The sequence below is a fragment of the Notothenia rossii genome (assembly GCF_949606895.1).
Source record: "Notothenia rossii genome assembly, chromosome: 8".
Lineage (NCBI taxonomy): Eukaryota > Metazoa > Chordata > Actinopteri > Perciformes > Nototheniidae > Notothenia > Notothenia rossii.
This window is the reverse complement of record NC_136906.1, coordinates 38,294,295-38,310,020: the sequence shown is the minus strand read 5'-3', so window position 1 is coordinate 38,310,020 and position 15,726 is coordinate 38,294,295. Positions and strand designations below refer to the sequence as shown.

The 15,726-nt window shown below is 40.1% G+C and overlaps 1 protein-coding gene across 6 annotated transcripts; it reads right to left on the bottom strand.

Annotated features, from left to right (window-relative positions):
* Nucleotides 1-3,296: 3,296 nt before the first annotated feature.
* On the bottom strand, nucleotides 3,297-11,348 carry LOC307015052 (uncharacterized protein). Of its 6 annotated transcripts, none has more exons than XM_079643410.1 (18): nucleotides 11,204-11,348; nucleotides 10,488-10,567; nucleotides 10,177-10,297; nucleotides 9,722-9,835; nucleotides 9,059-9,428; nucleotides 8,734-8,832; nucleotides 8,269-8,501; nucleotides 7,964-8,142; nucleotides 7,503-7,801; nucleotides 7,141-7,229; nucleotides 6,875-6,989; nucleotides 6,699-6,761; nucleotides 6,026-6,117; nucleotides 5,669-5,786; nucleotides 5,426-5,527; nucleotides 5,160-5,330; nucleotides 4,817-4,986; nucleotides 3,297-4,451 (listed from the first exon to the last, which is right to left on the bottom strand). In XM_079643410.1, exons 11-18 carry the CDS (start codon nucleotides 6,879-6,881, stop codon nucleotides 4,437-4,439), a joined length of 738 nt encoding a protein of 245 aa, XP_079499536.1. In that variant the 5' UTR covers nucleotides 6,882-6,989; nucleotides 7,141-7,229; nucleotides 7,503-7,801; nucleotides 7,964-8,142; nucleotides 8,269-8,501; nucleotides 8,734-8,832; nucleotides 9,059-9,428; nucleotides 9,722-9,835; nucleotides 10,177-10,297; nucleotides 10,488-10,567; nucleotides 11,204-11,348; the 3' UTR covers nucleotides 3,297-4,436. The 6 variants fall into 6 exon arrangements, 4 of the variants coding, with proteins under 4 accessions (XP_079499536.1, XP_079499539.1, XP_079499537.1 ...); XM_079643413.1 differs by having other exon boundaries at nucleotides 5,453-5,527; XM_079643411.1 differs by having other exon boundaries at nucleotides 7,964-8,501.
* Nucleotides 11,349-15,726: the final 4,378 nt, after the last annotated feature.

The following is a 15,726-nucleotide window of genomic DNA, read 5'->3' as shown; positions in this document are numbered from 1 at the left end:
AACCTTTCACAAACAGCTCTTTCATAACTGCTTACAGTAAGGAAGACATTTAAATTATTATTGGCCGTCACAGGCTGCTGTAAACTAAACACCACTCTCTGACAGAACACCACACTGAGTGATTTAACTCATGTCTAACTTTCAGGTTTCTCTTTTCAGCCGCAGCCATGTCGCCTCTTTATGTGCGTCGCTAAATTCCTCGTACTACTAAAGCAGCACGGCATCGTTTACAATTTGTGAGCGATTTTTCAAGTTGACCGTCTTTCTTGAAAAATCCGAAGTGTTGTCAAACGTTTGATTTGTAGGTATTTTTTGGTACGCTGTGTTTCTCTTTGTCTTCAGCTTCCATGTGTGTTGATAACTGAGACTCTCGGCCTCCATAGTGTGAAGCAAAAATCAAAGATCGTCTCTGCAGAGTGCTGACAGGATGAGGGGATATTATATGAATGAATCGTTTTTTTACCGATGCAAAGACGCTACAATCGATGCATCGCGAGTTCAACCCAAGCTGTAGCCGATGTGCACTCTTTCAACCGGTGCACTCGCATCTTGAACGTTTATGCCGGTGCACCGATGCGAATCGGTGAATCTTAACATCCCTAATGGGGAGGCATGAATGAAATGGTTGTATAAACAGATGTGGATATGTATAAATATATATGAACAGATAACTAACCAATGCAACATTTTGGTATTATACATAATAAATAAATAAATATGTTGGCTTTTAAACAGATTTGTCCTGCAAACCCTTTGAAGGTTGGACAACACTCAACCCAGATCAAGAAGAGACCCCTGACACACCAACACCCCCCCAAGACCCACCCAACCCAACCGATAGCTATATCTTACATTTGGTCCCATGTGATCAGCAACCAGGGGAAACAGCAGACCCACCACCACACCAGGCTCCCATCACCCACCCACCATCACACCAGGCTCCCATCACCCACCCACCACCACACCAGGCTCCCATCACCCACCCACCATCACACCAGACTCCCATCACCCACCCACCATCACACCAGGCTCCCATCACCCACCAGCCACCACACCAGGCTCCCATCACCCACCCACCATCACACCAGGCTCCCATCACCCACCCACCACCACACCAGGCTCCCATCACCCACCCACCATCACACCAGGCTCCCATCACCCACCCACCATCACACCAGGCGCCCATTACCCACCCACCATCACACCAGGCTCCCATCACCCACCCACCACCACACCAGGCTCCCATCACCCACCCACCACCACACCAGGAACCATCACACCAAATCCCACCAAAGCGGCAGCAACGTAAAAGAACCATCAAAATGAAAGGTATGTTTAGCTTGTATTCTACTCATTTAGATGCCACATAAGCATCAGTAAGTTAATGTTGTGATTTTTGTAGACGTTTCAAACATTGATTTATTTATTTAATAAGTGAGAATGTGTTGGTTTGTTCCAATCAGAGGCACATATAGCAAATATGGCAGTCGCCATCGATCATCATAAGATAAGATATACTTTATTGATCCCAAGTTGGACATTTTTTCGTTACAGCAGCATGTGTAACAGTTGTAAATATGCAGTGGTGTTTATTTGTAAATAATTTAGTATAATCACACAAATTCTGTGTTTTATATTTAATAATTCTGTGTTCTTTATTTATTGAATGTTCAATACCTGACAGTATAATACATATGTATAATATCAGTTAAAATAAGTGCTTAAACATAGCCTACAGTAGTTAACATTGCAGGAAAGCAATATATCAATACTTTGTCAAGCTTAGATATTAATAGGAGACACAGACAGGCAAACTAATGGTCTAAAGGCCTCTTTTGAATAAGAAAAAAGCTATCTGCTATACTACTATCATATATCAAAAGAATCAAAGGAACAGTTCAGCGCCCCACAACTTCATTGCAAACAGTTACAACCTTGATTTTACATCAGAAAGAACAAACATTAAAGAAGTGACTAACTGCATCAATTAGGGTTAAACGTGTATTCAGCTAAAACATATACATCGCTGCAGTTATTATCCAGTGGAAAGCCCTTACCTACTGGCCTAGTTGAATGAAAGTGGTTACTTTTTTTACTTTTTTGTGGCAGACAAAGCAATTATAGTAGGAACCTGCGACCCAAGTTTTTCATCTCCGACCTTTTTCATCTCTGACCTTGTTAAACATTGAACATTCAATAAATGAGGAACAGAGAATTATTAAATATAAAACACAGAATTTGTGTGATTATACTAAATTATTTACAAATAAACACCACCGCATATTTACAACTGTTACACATGCTGCTGTAACGAAAAAATGTCCAACTTGGGATCAATAAAGTATATCTTATCTTAAGATGATCGATGGCTACTGCCATATTTGCTAAATGTGCCTCTGAACCTTTACAAGTGCATGTTTCAGGCTTATCAATTAACAACAGGAGGGGTCACAGACATAAGACCAGCTGTTAAATAAAGCTCTTCTGAACTTAGCTGTCATGTAGGTATATATTAATGATGCCCATTATGGACACAAGCAATTTTCACCCATGTATTAATTATATGTTTTAAATTTGAGTGTTTCCTATCCCCTAAACCTCCAGGGATGTACACAGTTTAATACTGGCAACTTCTAATTATGGGAAATACGAAAACGTCTTATAAAACTACAATTCCCAGTAGAGACGTGCCATACAACATGTTGCAAAACACACAATAGCCAGCATGTGTAGTTCTGGGGACGGGGTGGTGGAGGGGGGGGGTGGACGTGTCCGAGTCCAGTTTTGGATAGTCTGCCGTGGTTCCATCCCATTTCAAACTGCTTTTTGACACTCGGCGTAACGGGCGTAACTCTCGGCGCATTCCAACATCCAATCACAGCTTGAGGACTAATCACGGGGGTTGTCAAACATAGCGGAGAGAATACTTACTTCCGGGTGTAAAATTCTCTAAAGCAACTTCTATGAGCTGCTCCGACTCTCGGTCCTGACGGCTCCAAATGTCCGACATTATACAATCAAACAAATAAACACAAGGATAATTGTGTCTTATTGTTGAGTAAATAACACTGTGTGGTTTAGAAAATAATACAACATTAGAAGTACGAGTTGGGAGTGAGAATGTGTTGGTATTTACCCTGCATTATGCACATGTTACTAATAAAGGATTATGTTATTGTATGGACTCTATTTACAATGTATTCACATTAATAGTTCATAATCAACGAATGACAAAATGCAGTGACAAGAAAACAACCATTGTATAGCATTTGTTTGAGTAATAAGAGGCAGTTAAATATGAAGGCAAGGCAATTTATTTTCATACACATCAGCAAGTCAAAGCGCTTTAAATAAACGGAAGTAAAAAATATAAACACATTTTCACATTACTATGAACTCGGGCGAAACAAGTGCATAGTTTCATATCGTTCTCATATATAGTGTTTTATAATGTTACATTACATTACATTGCATTTAGCTGACGCTTTTATCCAAAGCGACTTACAATAAGTGCATTCGACCAGGAAGATACAAACTTGAAGAAAGCAGAATCATATAAGTACATCAGGTTTCATAGAGCTAAAACATTTCAAGTGCTACTCAACTGGCTTTAGATAAGCCAGCCCTTTGTTAGTATATGTGCTTTGTTATTAGTACTTTGTTAGTATTTCTTAGTAATTCTTTGTTTGTAATTATTTGTTAATAATTCAATCGCTCGAAGTGGAGTCTAAAGAGATGAGTTTTCAGTCTACGCCGGAAGATGTGTAAGCTTTCTGCTGTCCTGATTTCAATGGGGAGCTCATTCCACCATTTTGGAGCCAGGATAGCAAACCCACGTGTTTTTGCTGATGGGAACTTGGGTCCCCCTCGCAGTGCGGGTGCAGCGAGCTGTTTGGCCGATGCAGAGCGGAGTGCACGTGCTGGGGTGTACGGTTTAACCATGTCCTGGATGTAGGAAGGGCCAGATCCATTCGCAGCATGGTACGCAAGTACCAGTGTCTTGAAGTGGATTCTATCAGTTACTGGAAGCCAGTGAAGGGAGCGGAGGAGTGGCGTGATGTGGGAATGTTTTGGAAGGTTGAAGACCAGACGAGCCGCTGCATTCTGTCTTTATTTTGTATAGCTTTAAGTGTGTTTTAAATGTGTTTTGTCATTATTATGGTGTGCACCAGCATGTGGACGTGACACGTCGCTTGTGAAAGAGCTCTCCAGTGCCTCTGTGTTGCTTGGCAGAAACCTTTACAGGTCTTCTTCCTCAGACTCAGGGCTAGTGTAGTCATTGTCATCCGACTCCTCAATGTCCTGCTGTAATTGAAGATCATGGCATTCCAAAGCGGCTACACCGCTGTACGCATGTACAGCCTGTTTGTTTTGGCTTTTGAGGAAGTGCCACCTCCGACTGAGGACACTCTTGAGCCCATGTGCAGCATCCTCTGTCAGGTCACCGAAATCTGTAGAGGAATAATCACACAGAAAAAGGGCTCAATGTAAACAAACCAGGACAATTGCAAATCTCTTTGCATTGTACAATGCTGCATATGTAAAAACACTACAAAATAGATAAATCCATGTTAAACTGAAGGATGTTACTATATATTGGGTGCCAAATGGGACATGTTGATTAATGTTTGATATAGTGCTTAACAAATAGTCAATAGACAGAAAATAATTGATTATGATCTTGATAATGAATAGTTTCAGTAATTTACTATTTCACTTCAGCCTGACACAGTGACAGATGTGTTCTACTTATGTAAGACAAGCAATGTGTTGAAGAGGTGATGAAAATATTCAAATGTTAAGATCTCAGACATACTGCTGGTTTTGATGCCCTCCTAAGTCTGAGTGCTTCCACTTCTTGCACTTCCTTCAGAAGGAACATGATGTGCTGCGACATCTCTTTCACCAGGATGCTCTGCTCCTCCTCCAAACGTCTGACCAGCATTACCTGGTCAAAGACAGACCTCTTCAACCTGAAGGTGTTGCCTTTAGGTTGAGGAAAGGAATGGAGTAGTGGACAAGGAATATTTATTCATATATTATATGATTACAGAATGATTTTCATTTCTGAGACACGAATCTTTGTAGCGATAGCATTGGTTCTTTCATATTTTGGTATAGACTAAAAAAACAACAAGCCAAACTAGCAATTATCCTACCATTTGCATGCCTCTCCCATGGCAGGATGTAGCCCTCTGTCAGACTGCAAGCCAACTCCTCGTCAATCTGTTCTTCCTGCACTCCTGTGTTGTATTGCACAACTTTTTCTCGAAGTTTCTTCTTCAGCTCTCTCATTCTCTTCCTCTTCCTTTGCCTTGTCTGGTTGCTGTCTGCAAAGTGAAACGGAAACAAAACTGTGTCATGGTGCCAGAATGTTTTTGTTGTTTTTGAAAGGTAATTTCAATAACTACGTTTGACAACAAACCATGCTGACGATACAGATCTTGCTTACTGCGCAAAAGAGGGAGGGTGATGTTCTCAATATCGACCCTCAGTCCTTCAGTACACCCTGGGGCGTAGACTCTCTCTAAATAGTTGCAAAAAAACAATTGGAGAAGAGATACAATCAGTGACAGTCTCAGTTTCAACATATGGCCAACTTATATTGTGTGTCTAAACTTACAGTAATTAACAGATGTATATATGGAAAACCTGTGGTATGTCTTACCTGTGACCGCCCATTGCCTGACATCATACACCCACTGCTGTATGGTCTCCTGATCAAGGTTGTGCTGCTTTTTGAAGTTGCTGAAGCTGGCAGCTTCCACCTTTGCCTTCTCTGTGATCTTTACAAAAAAAAGAAAATGTCAGCGAAAAGCACCATGCAACACCATAATGCAAAGAGCACCAGTTTTCAGTACAAGACCTTCAGAAGAACAGTTGAAACATTCCATGAAACCATCTGACTTACAAGAGGAAGTGTGGATAAGGGAGAACATCATGTATATAGCTATGAGGTTACATTGCAGACATCCTTCATAAATATGTAATGTCAGATGAGAAGACAATTGTAATTTGCCCTTACTTTGACATATCTGTGGGCTAAAACTTGATGAAGGTTGTCCCTCTTCCTTCTGTTCCAACCCATGGCCTGTTGAGTGAGCAAGTTCCCTCTTCCTAAAAAAGACAACAAATATATCCACAAACAAAAAAGTAAGTATTCAAATCAAAAAAGGCAATACTGAGTGAGAAACCTGATAGACATGACTAAACCCAATCGTTAAAATGTTGTTGAACTGGTAATTACAGTAAAGTAATACACCAATAATGTTTTTAAGGAGGGAACTCTCTGTAAAATACTTATCAGGGCTGCCTTATCACACAGTGTGTTGTGTTAATACCAACCTGCTTTTGTCATGTATTTTGTGACCAGAGCTACCCTGGAGAGAAAGCTGTTCATCTATAATGAATGTTACAATTAATGTTCGGTCACCATCACATAACAATATCACCTACACATCATAGATCTTGAACTGGATGGTTTAAGAGAAAACTTGTGTACTGACTTCCTACAATATGCATGCATTTAGTGTTGCTGAACATATGAACTGCCTATCTTTCATTTTAACTCAGACATAAAAGATATGCTTTCAACTAATCAACAGGCTTGTCACTGAGATGACACATACATATCTGTACTGCTTTCTATTAAGACTTCTTGTATCCATACAGTTACAATAATGCCATTAATAACATACCTGCTCTACTTCCTCTCCCACTGTGTTTCCTGCTCCGTCCTGACTTCTGCCACCCCATCTCACCTGCAACACAGCGCAAGTAGTGTTATGTAGCATTTCCTTAGAAGTGTTTGATATCCAATAAGGCATGCCATGCACAACATTTAAAAATCCTTTGCATTAAAGATGTTATGTACCTCGCATGTTGCTGTATGGGCTTTAGCATGCATCACGCTAAGAAATGGCCTCATTTCGGTCAACGGCAGAAGCTCTGGTAATCCCTCGGCTATTTTGTTAAGGTATGGCCAGTACCTAAGAAGCAGGAGGAGCATTTTGTGACAATATCAATATCATCTAAAATGACTGCTGAGGCATAGGCCATTTTAAACATTGTTGTGGATGCGCAATATGACAGTGAGGATTACTTGCATGTTACATCCATACAGAAGAAGTCAACATTTACCTTTCTTCGACATCTCTTTTTGGAGAAACATTGGGTAAGCGTATATTTCTCCACGGAAGTGGTTCAGTCCTCGTAAGAGAAACCCATGTCTGATTAATCAGAAAAAAATCTAGTTGTTAATAATAAACTGACACAGCAAGGCCTGGCTTAAAGCACTCATCTCTGTCATCTAGGTGGCTATAACAAAAAATAACACTTGGATACTACAAATGATGGATAAATTCCGCTTCACCATCAAAAGTGTTTAATGCTTCCAATTCTTACAAAGACTTAGACTTTGATTGCTATTAAAACTGAAATAATGAGACAGGACTCAAGAACCAAACACATATACACACACAGACACACTTACAAATACATACCTGCAAACTGCCACTTGAATGCCCTCCTCGTCTATCTGGGCACCAGACTTTTTTGACATCTCTCTGCCAGCGGTGAATTTGGCAGTACCACAGACGGCACTGTCATTTCCCTATAAAGTCACTTTATTACACACAAGTTTTGACATGTATAAAAAAGAACACCACAGGTGTAACTGCAACTATCATAATCAGAAAAAAAATGTACACTTTTCATGTTGCTTCTGACAAGGTCAACAAATGTTGCAACTTTCTCGTCCTTGGCCAGGAACAAGCCCTCATAGATTGGCGGCTCCTCAGTCCTGTCCATGATAAGATAACATACAAGTCAATAATAAAATCACAAAGCACTACATTACTATGATTTGTTTTAATTTCTGTTATGGCTACTCAAACACAACCCCAAGGGCTACTATTTGTATTAGCGGTGTGTTCTTTATCATTTTCATTAATACCATACCTACCCTTTTGACTTGGAAAAGCGGTAATGCTTGCGGTTTCCATCACAGCAGACAGCCAACATGTCTGGAGAACATGCTGGACAAACAAAGTGATGGACCTGGCACATATCCTCTTGTTTGTACTGACAGAAGCAAAACTCCAAGAAGCTTCGCTGAAATGTATCAGCACAGATACTACCTGTCTGTATATTGATTTTAAAAAAGTGGATTAGTAATTGTTTTGAAAGCAATGCCAACAATTAATGATATGGTATACAGTAATATGATATTGTTTTTTGTATGTTTCCGTGTGATTCAGGCAGATTTACCCGTCCAGCTTGAACAGGTCTGTGCTCCAACATTTTCAGAAATGCCTGCCTTGACATGGCTGGTGCTGTCACCTTCATGTGCTCGAATGAGGTGAACACATCATATTTGTAAAGCGTCTGGCAGCTGGTGCTAGCTGGCCAGTACCGATACAAAAGCAGGTCTTTAACCTCAGGAGTCCATTCTGCAGAGCAGGATGGACAGGATTTCCGAGGCAAGCAGACATTGTATCGTCCTGTGAACAAATGGAGAAAGTAAAGGTATTTCGGTAATCAAACTGTGAGTTTGCCTTAACATATTGTATTTTATACATAGATGTGCATATATGATATATTAGCTATTTGACATGGCATTTGGATGTTGTCTGAAAATGACCAGGTGATAAAAATCTTTGCGTTGCACAAAGTGGTAAAACTCTGCTGTACAATACTACTTGTACAAAAAGAAGGGCTTTCAGAACAACATACCGTTGATGGTGACCACAGAAATATGCTTCCAAGGAGTAACTGTGACGTCATCAGAGCATTCACAGATTGACCTTGGAGTAGGAACAGGCAGTTGACATACTGCAATATAGAAAATAAGTTAGGAAGGGTGTATTTACAGTTTTTCCTTAATTCTCCAGATTATCAAGATATTCAATAACATTTTGCATAATTTCCACATATCTTGCAGCCCTAGTCAAACCCAATCATACTTTTTTCAATCAGCTATGTACACTTCCCATTCACACTTAATTTTGGGAACTACACTATAATGGGACATTGTAATGTAATGTTAATCTTTACATACTTTGTTCACAAAACTGAGGCTGGCCATTTTCATCCACCACCACAGCAGTTGTAGGGGGAATGGGCTCCAGAAATCCATTGAACACAGCCTCTCTGTCATGGAAGATATTCCTCTTGTGGGCCTCCATGTCACAGGTTGCACAGAGGAATTCCATGTCCAGTGGAACACAGTCCAGGCACCTAATAGCCGCTTCTTCTGCACAGCATCTGTGGCACTTCTGAATGGCTATTCTCTCAGCTGAGAGTTTTGCATTTTTTCATTCTCACATCTGTGAGAAGCTGCCTTTGTGCCCAGGCAGAAACCGTTCCGTCTGTTGCCTCCAGAACCTGGACTGCAGTTAGGGTGTCCCTTAACTCTTGGAGATGTGTTTCTAAAAAATAAAACAGCTGTTAAGCCGCCACCCTAAAACTGGTATGAAGGTAGTATACTGAAACACTTTTGAGTTGGAAAAATACATGCGGACTAATAATAGCAACATGCTATGAATCATTATATGCATCCAAAGCAATATTAGCAAGTGATACTTATACCAAATATGCATTCACTTGTCATGAAACAGTCAACACTCAATACTTTATCATGATTAACTAGATGAGTATAAAAATGGAAAAATTGGGAAAAACTGTAGTACCAGTCAACTGCTGTTATAATCAATATACTCACCAAGACTACCGAACTCTTGATGTTCTAGCTGAAGGCCTTCCTCATGCACAGGATCGTCTCTTCTGGCTTGTGAAGCTGCAGAGACGGTCATTTTTGCTTCACCCTTCAATCAATCTAAAATTACACCAATTAATTGTAATATGAAAATGCTCTGTAAGGACTGCAGGTAATGAAACTAACAACATATTACCACAGCATCACAATGACAATCTACATTTGCCATACTTTTATCCAAATCGAGGTACACAAGTTCAAAAATACAACACAAGCAAGGATTATCAGTCACAGGCTCTTACAATATCTTGATTTAATTTGAAAATGTTTTAAACATTGCAACAGATTTGTCAAGAGGTATTTTTACATTACATAATTTCTTACTGTGTAAACCAAAATAACTTTGTTATGAATTATCTTTATTCTTAGACTTAGAAATCATGATATAGTAAAGAACAAACCTGATGCGGAGCGTTGAGTTTCCCGTTGTCTCTCACGTCTGCGTGTGACCACTGGATTAGAAAGGGGTCTCTTCCTGCTTTTTCTTTTCTTTTTCGGAGGGATGGCAGGGGTTTCAGTAGCCTATATTTTTTCAGAGGTTGAGATCAACAACAAAGTTGTAATACAACATAAGACAGCAGCTCTTATATTTGAGCAATTATTTAACGGTTGCATAAAAAGGTCTAACGGACACTTTACATTACATCAATAAAAAGCAATAGCAATGATTATATTACAGACTTGGGTATTTGCTTATCATGAAAAGCCTCACCCTGGCCTCATGGACAAGAGCCTCGCTAATCAATGCTGCCATGTGCATCCTGGCCTCATTTGGATCCTCAAAGACCCTCACTTCACGGTTGAGTGACATGGCATACAAAGAGAGAGTGAGTGATTAAAAGAGAAAGTGAGAGAGAGGTATTGAAAAAGAGAAGGTGAGAGAGTGATTGAAAGAGAAAGTGAGAGAGTGATAAAAAGAGAGACAGTGAGAGAGAGTGGCTCTTATATATCTCATATCTTCTACTATATATTTTAATTGTACAATGTAACAATCCCAATGTCCCCACTGGCCAGTCAAATCCTCTGGCAAAACTCCAGGTCCACATTTCTGTTCCACTCCATCGCCGATTCCACTATTACAACTCTGTGTTGAAAGCTGTCTTTACAACACATGTGCAAATACAAGCATTTAAACATATTTTTCTAGCAGGCACCTCCACTATCCAACTGTGCCGGGGACAGCTAATGTCATTTAGCTGTATAAACTATAAATGCTATCCAGCTACAAACTTTGACCGGAAAGCCGGAGGCTAGCTGAACGTGGCCGCTAGCTTGCGAGTAGCCTATTGTAAAAGCTAAACACACTACAAAACTCAACATAATATCCAGGAATGAAATGCTATAGAGACTGTGCTACAGTGGAATAAATAAAAGCAATATCATTTCGTGTTTTAAAGAAATAAACTCCCCTTGATTTTAGATACTTACTGTAGTCCGTTGTGAGATGAAATGAATGAAAGTGACGTGATCCATTCACTTTACATTGGGGTTGTTTGCGTGGTACCGAAATATTTACCGACACGCAAATATAAAAGATTCCGTGACTCCACCACGCAATGCGGAGTTAAGGAGTCGTGGAGGAGTCACGCATTCTGGTGAGATCAGGTTGGTTTTTTTCTCTCCTCAAATGTTCATTAACCAAAAACGAAATAGGCCTACAGCCGCTGATTTTAGGATACCGTCAATCACAGATTCTGGTAAGGCAATGTCCAAATGTGGATTTGAAATGACACTTACCAGTTCCGAAGATGTGTTGGTATCCTGCAGACAACGCCAATTTGTAAGGGAAACTTCTGCAGCAATGGAGAGTTAGGTTGGAGCTTTGATGTCAAACACTGATGTTTATTTACAAGTATCGGCCGGAGAAATTCCCATCACAAGTCACACAGCCAGAGATTCTGACTGCCCTGGTGGGTTACCATGTCAAATCTGACCACCCTCTCTCTCGAATAGACCTTTTAACTAGTTTACGTCTGATGAAAGGACCAGGAGTGGCTGGATCAAGTTAGCTACCTAGCTAGTAGCTAGCACGTTAGTTAGCATTACAGCCTTGTCATTTTTATTAGCCTTAACACTAGAACCGCCAACGGGTAAATTTTACCCGCAGCTGTTTTTTTATTGTATGTAACTTTTTTTCCATAACATATTAAAGTCTCCCAGTCTGTGACTTTTCCTGAAAGTGTGTTATGTAGCACCCTTTGTTGTTAAAAATTGTCAATAGGAAGTCAGATTGAAAAAATTGCCAAATAAATTGCCATTTATACCCATATCCGCAAGCGGGTAATATTTACCTCGTAGAAAATGCAGCGTAAACATGACATGTTGCTATAGCAACGCCTTTTGTCTACTGCGGTTCCTTATAGATAGAGAGATAGATAGAGAGAGATAGATAGATATATTGATAGATAGATAGAGAAAGAGAGAGTTGATGTAGCCTATAGTTATAGATAGTGTAACATCTTGGAGAATACAAGATCTTGGGTGACTGAGCTCACGGACGTAATGCATGTGTGCAGGTTACGTGCCAGTTGAATAAAGATGAACACTCGGAATGAGAGAAGTAGTCCGCGTCGTCTGTTTATGTAGACAATTATATGTCCATAGAATAGATCATTACAGATGGATCGATAGATAGTTATAGATAGATAAAGAGAGATTGAGATATTTGTACCTAAACAAAACACAAGTCTAACACCAAGTGTTTAAATCAGCACTTGTAGCGATATTTTATACTTCATGCTATCTGCACAAACTATATCATATGAAAAGCTGAGAGTCCACAGATTCTATTGGTATAAGTTTCATCCCTGTGCGATCAAAACTCACTGTTCTGTATGATAAATAAAATAACATTGTACCTTGCAAATCAATAGCGGGTACATTTTACCCGTTGGCGGTTTTAGGTATACAGCGACCTCTGGCGGTTCTAGTGTTAATATGAAGTAACATTAAGTAACCCAAAATGTTAAACAGTAAGAGTAGTAGTCATATTTCGTGAACCCTTTGAAGAGTACTGTCACCGGTGTGATCATTCTATAATACACAATTTAAGCCCAGGGGAGAAATGCTAACGCTAACGCTAGCATCGGCGATCGCCGATCTTTTCTACTTCATGCTATCTGCACAAATGGTTGACATTAAACATTCAAAAGACCAGGCAGTTCAGAGAGAATCAAAGGTATCTGCTCTTAGGCTCGCCCACACTAGTGCTACCCCAGATCCTGCTCCTTTTCTGTGCCCTGCTGTCCTCGACCACTTTGAGCCTGTATCCCTCTCTTCTCTCTCGGATGTAGTCAAGCACCTGCGGCCGACAAACTGCACCTCAGACAGCATTCCCTCTCGCCTTCTCAGAGATGTTTTCGAATCAGTTGGAGCAAGTGTTTTATTGCTTGTAAATACCTCTCTTAGCTCAGGATGTGTCCCAGCTGCCTTCAAACATGCCGTGGTCAAGCCACTACATAAAAATAAAAATCTCGACCCCTCCATTCTCGCAAATTTTAGGCCCATCTCCCAGCTACCTTTTTTATCTAAAGCCCTGGAGCGAGTAGTCTATATCCAGCTATAGTCGTTCTTAACCATGCATGGCATCCATGAAAAGTTTCAGTCTGGCTTCAAACCCATGCACAGTACTGAAACAGCCCTTTTAAGAGTTTTTAATGACCTGTTCCTAGCCGCCGACTCAGGTAGCCCAGCTGTCCTGGTGCTGTTAGACCTGACAGCTGCCTTCGACACTGTGGACCATAGCATCCTGTTGTCAAGGCTTGAACAGTCCTCAGGCATCACAGGCTGTGCCCTTGCATGGTTCAGGTCCTACCTGACAGACCGTAGCTTCTCAGTTCAGCTAGGTACCTTCTCCTCTGCTAAAGCCCCTCTTACCTGTGGGGTTCCCCAAGGCTCGATCCTGGGCCCCATCCTTTTTCTACTGTACATACTGTCCCTAGGTTCAATTCTCACAAAACACAACATCCCCTTCCATTATTCTATTTATTTTCATTTTTGATAGCCATTACTGACTTCTTGTATGAGTTGTACAGACCTGTTGTCGGTTTCCATCTTTTTTAATTTACGTTTCCAGTTAGTTGGAGTAGCTGAAAGCAGCTGGTTAAAGTGAAGGAAATCTAATATCTGACCATACATACAGCAAAAACACTGATATGAAATTAAATTACCTGTGCTATCTTGTAAATCATTCATGAAAATAATTCCTTTTCTCAGGAGACTTTCCCATAATAGTGTATTTCCATTAGGGATGTAACGATATACCGAATATCGCGGTATCGTGGTAAATAAACTTCACAATACCGTCGTGAGACTGACTAAATCTACCGCGATTTAAAAAAAAAAAAACTGAACTGTCAACGGGGGGTGGGGGGGGCGGTGTTATGCCGTGTGTGCATGCACCTCGCGGGACGCGCACAGTGTAAAGCAAAATCTCCCAGACATGTATTGATCTGTACGGCAAAGTACGGTTTGGAAACTATATCATTTCCTTTTGGAGGGCATGCATAACACGGCATAACACCAGAGCCTGGCTCTGGGGAAACGTTGGCGCTGTTCCGAGTTTGTTCTAATCTGCTTTCAGATTTTTCCGTCATTGTCAAATAAAATATTCGGTTAACGCGACCACTAGTGTCCCAGCAACATCAGTACCAAGCGAGAGAGTTTTTTCCAGAGCAGGGGATATTGTAAATGCCCAAACATCCCAGCTTATAAATACCTGGAAATGTGGACATTCTCCTAAAAACCTGTCTGATGATGCTGAGTGAGTGACTAGTGAGTTTGAGTTGAGTTACTTGAAAAACTAAAGTGAAACTTGATTTATTTTATTGCAGGGTCTGATTATTAAATGTCCTTGTTTATTTGTGAGATGCAGTGGCATAAAGAAAATGCTTACTTTGCTTGGTAGTACTAGTAGGTACAAAAACACTGGTTTTCTTGTTCCAGTCTGTTACTGTCACTTTGTTTTTGACACTTTAAAATACTGCTATCCTACAAAAATGCTGTAAAAATCAGATTTATTATGTAATAAAGAAACATTTTCCGAGTAAAAAAATGTTTTATTGAAAAAAGAAATTTATGATTTTTTTTCTTCTTACCTTTATTATTCAATATCGCGATAAATACCGTACCGTGGACTTGTTATACCGTGAGTTTTTGGTATCGTTACATCCCTAATTTCCATCTATTAAAACTTCTGAGTTCAACCATATTAATTGATTTTGGATGTCTTCTGGTGTATCTGGGGGGTAATACTGGAAACTCAACCAAGCCTTCAATGCATCTCTAACAAGTGGTAAGATTTCGACTAATATGTCTTTGAATAACCATTCACAGTGGTGAGGTTTTCATTGGAAAAAGAGAAACAGTTTACAGTCAAAAAATAAGTTCTGACTTGTTCTCCAAAGACTATTATGATACATCTTATTAATCCAAGATGCTTTTAAGGATGAATTCATTGCTGCCAATTTTTTAAGTTTAGTCCACCATTTTCAAGTGTATTATATATGTATTGCCTTTTTATCTTGTCAGGCTTATTATTCCAGATGAACTTAAACATTCGTTGTTCAAAGCTTTTAAAAAAGGACGCCTCTGGGGAGGGAAGTGAAATTAAGAGATAAACAAACTTTGGAATCACAAGTGCATTAATTAATCAGGGCTCGACAGTAATGACTGCCCGATGGCCCGGGGCCATCTATTATTTAGCTCGGGCAATGAAGCCTCAGCTGCTGGTTGCCCGATCGGGCAATCTATTATGCCAGTATCATGCAGCATTACCAACAGATCAACGCACAATCAACCCATACTCTTTCTCCACATTAAGTGTTAGACATTAGAATTTACTATTCTTGCCTCTCACATATTCTTCTTGTCTGTCACATAAGTGGCGCAACTGAAGCGGTATTGCGGTATTGAGAACTAATCACGGTATAAATCCCGTGATTAGTTCTCAA

What these genes read in the sequence shown, in the direction of transcription:
- LOC307015052 (XM_079643411.1), bottom strand. An exon ending in AGATCTGTATCGTCAGCATG is followed by an intron (nt 5,331 to 5,425) that starts GTTTGTTGTCAA and finishes TTCACTTTGCAG; the next exon opens with ACAGCAACCAGACAAGGCAA. An exon ending in ATGGGAGAGGCATGCAAATG is followed by an intron (nt 4,987 to 5,159) that starts GTAGGATAATTG and finishes CTCAACCTAAAG; the next exon opens with GCAACACCTTCAGGTTGAAG.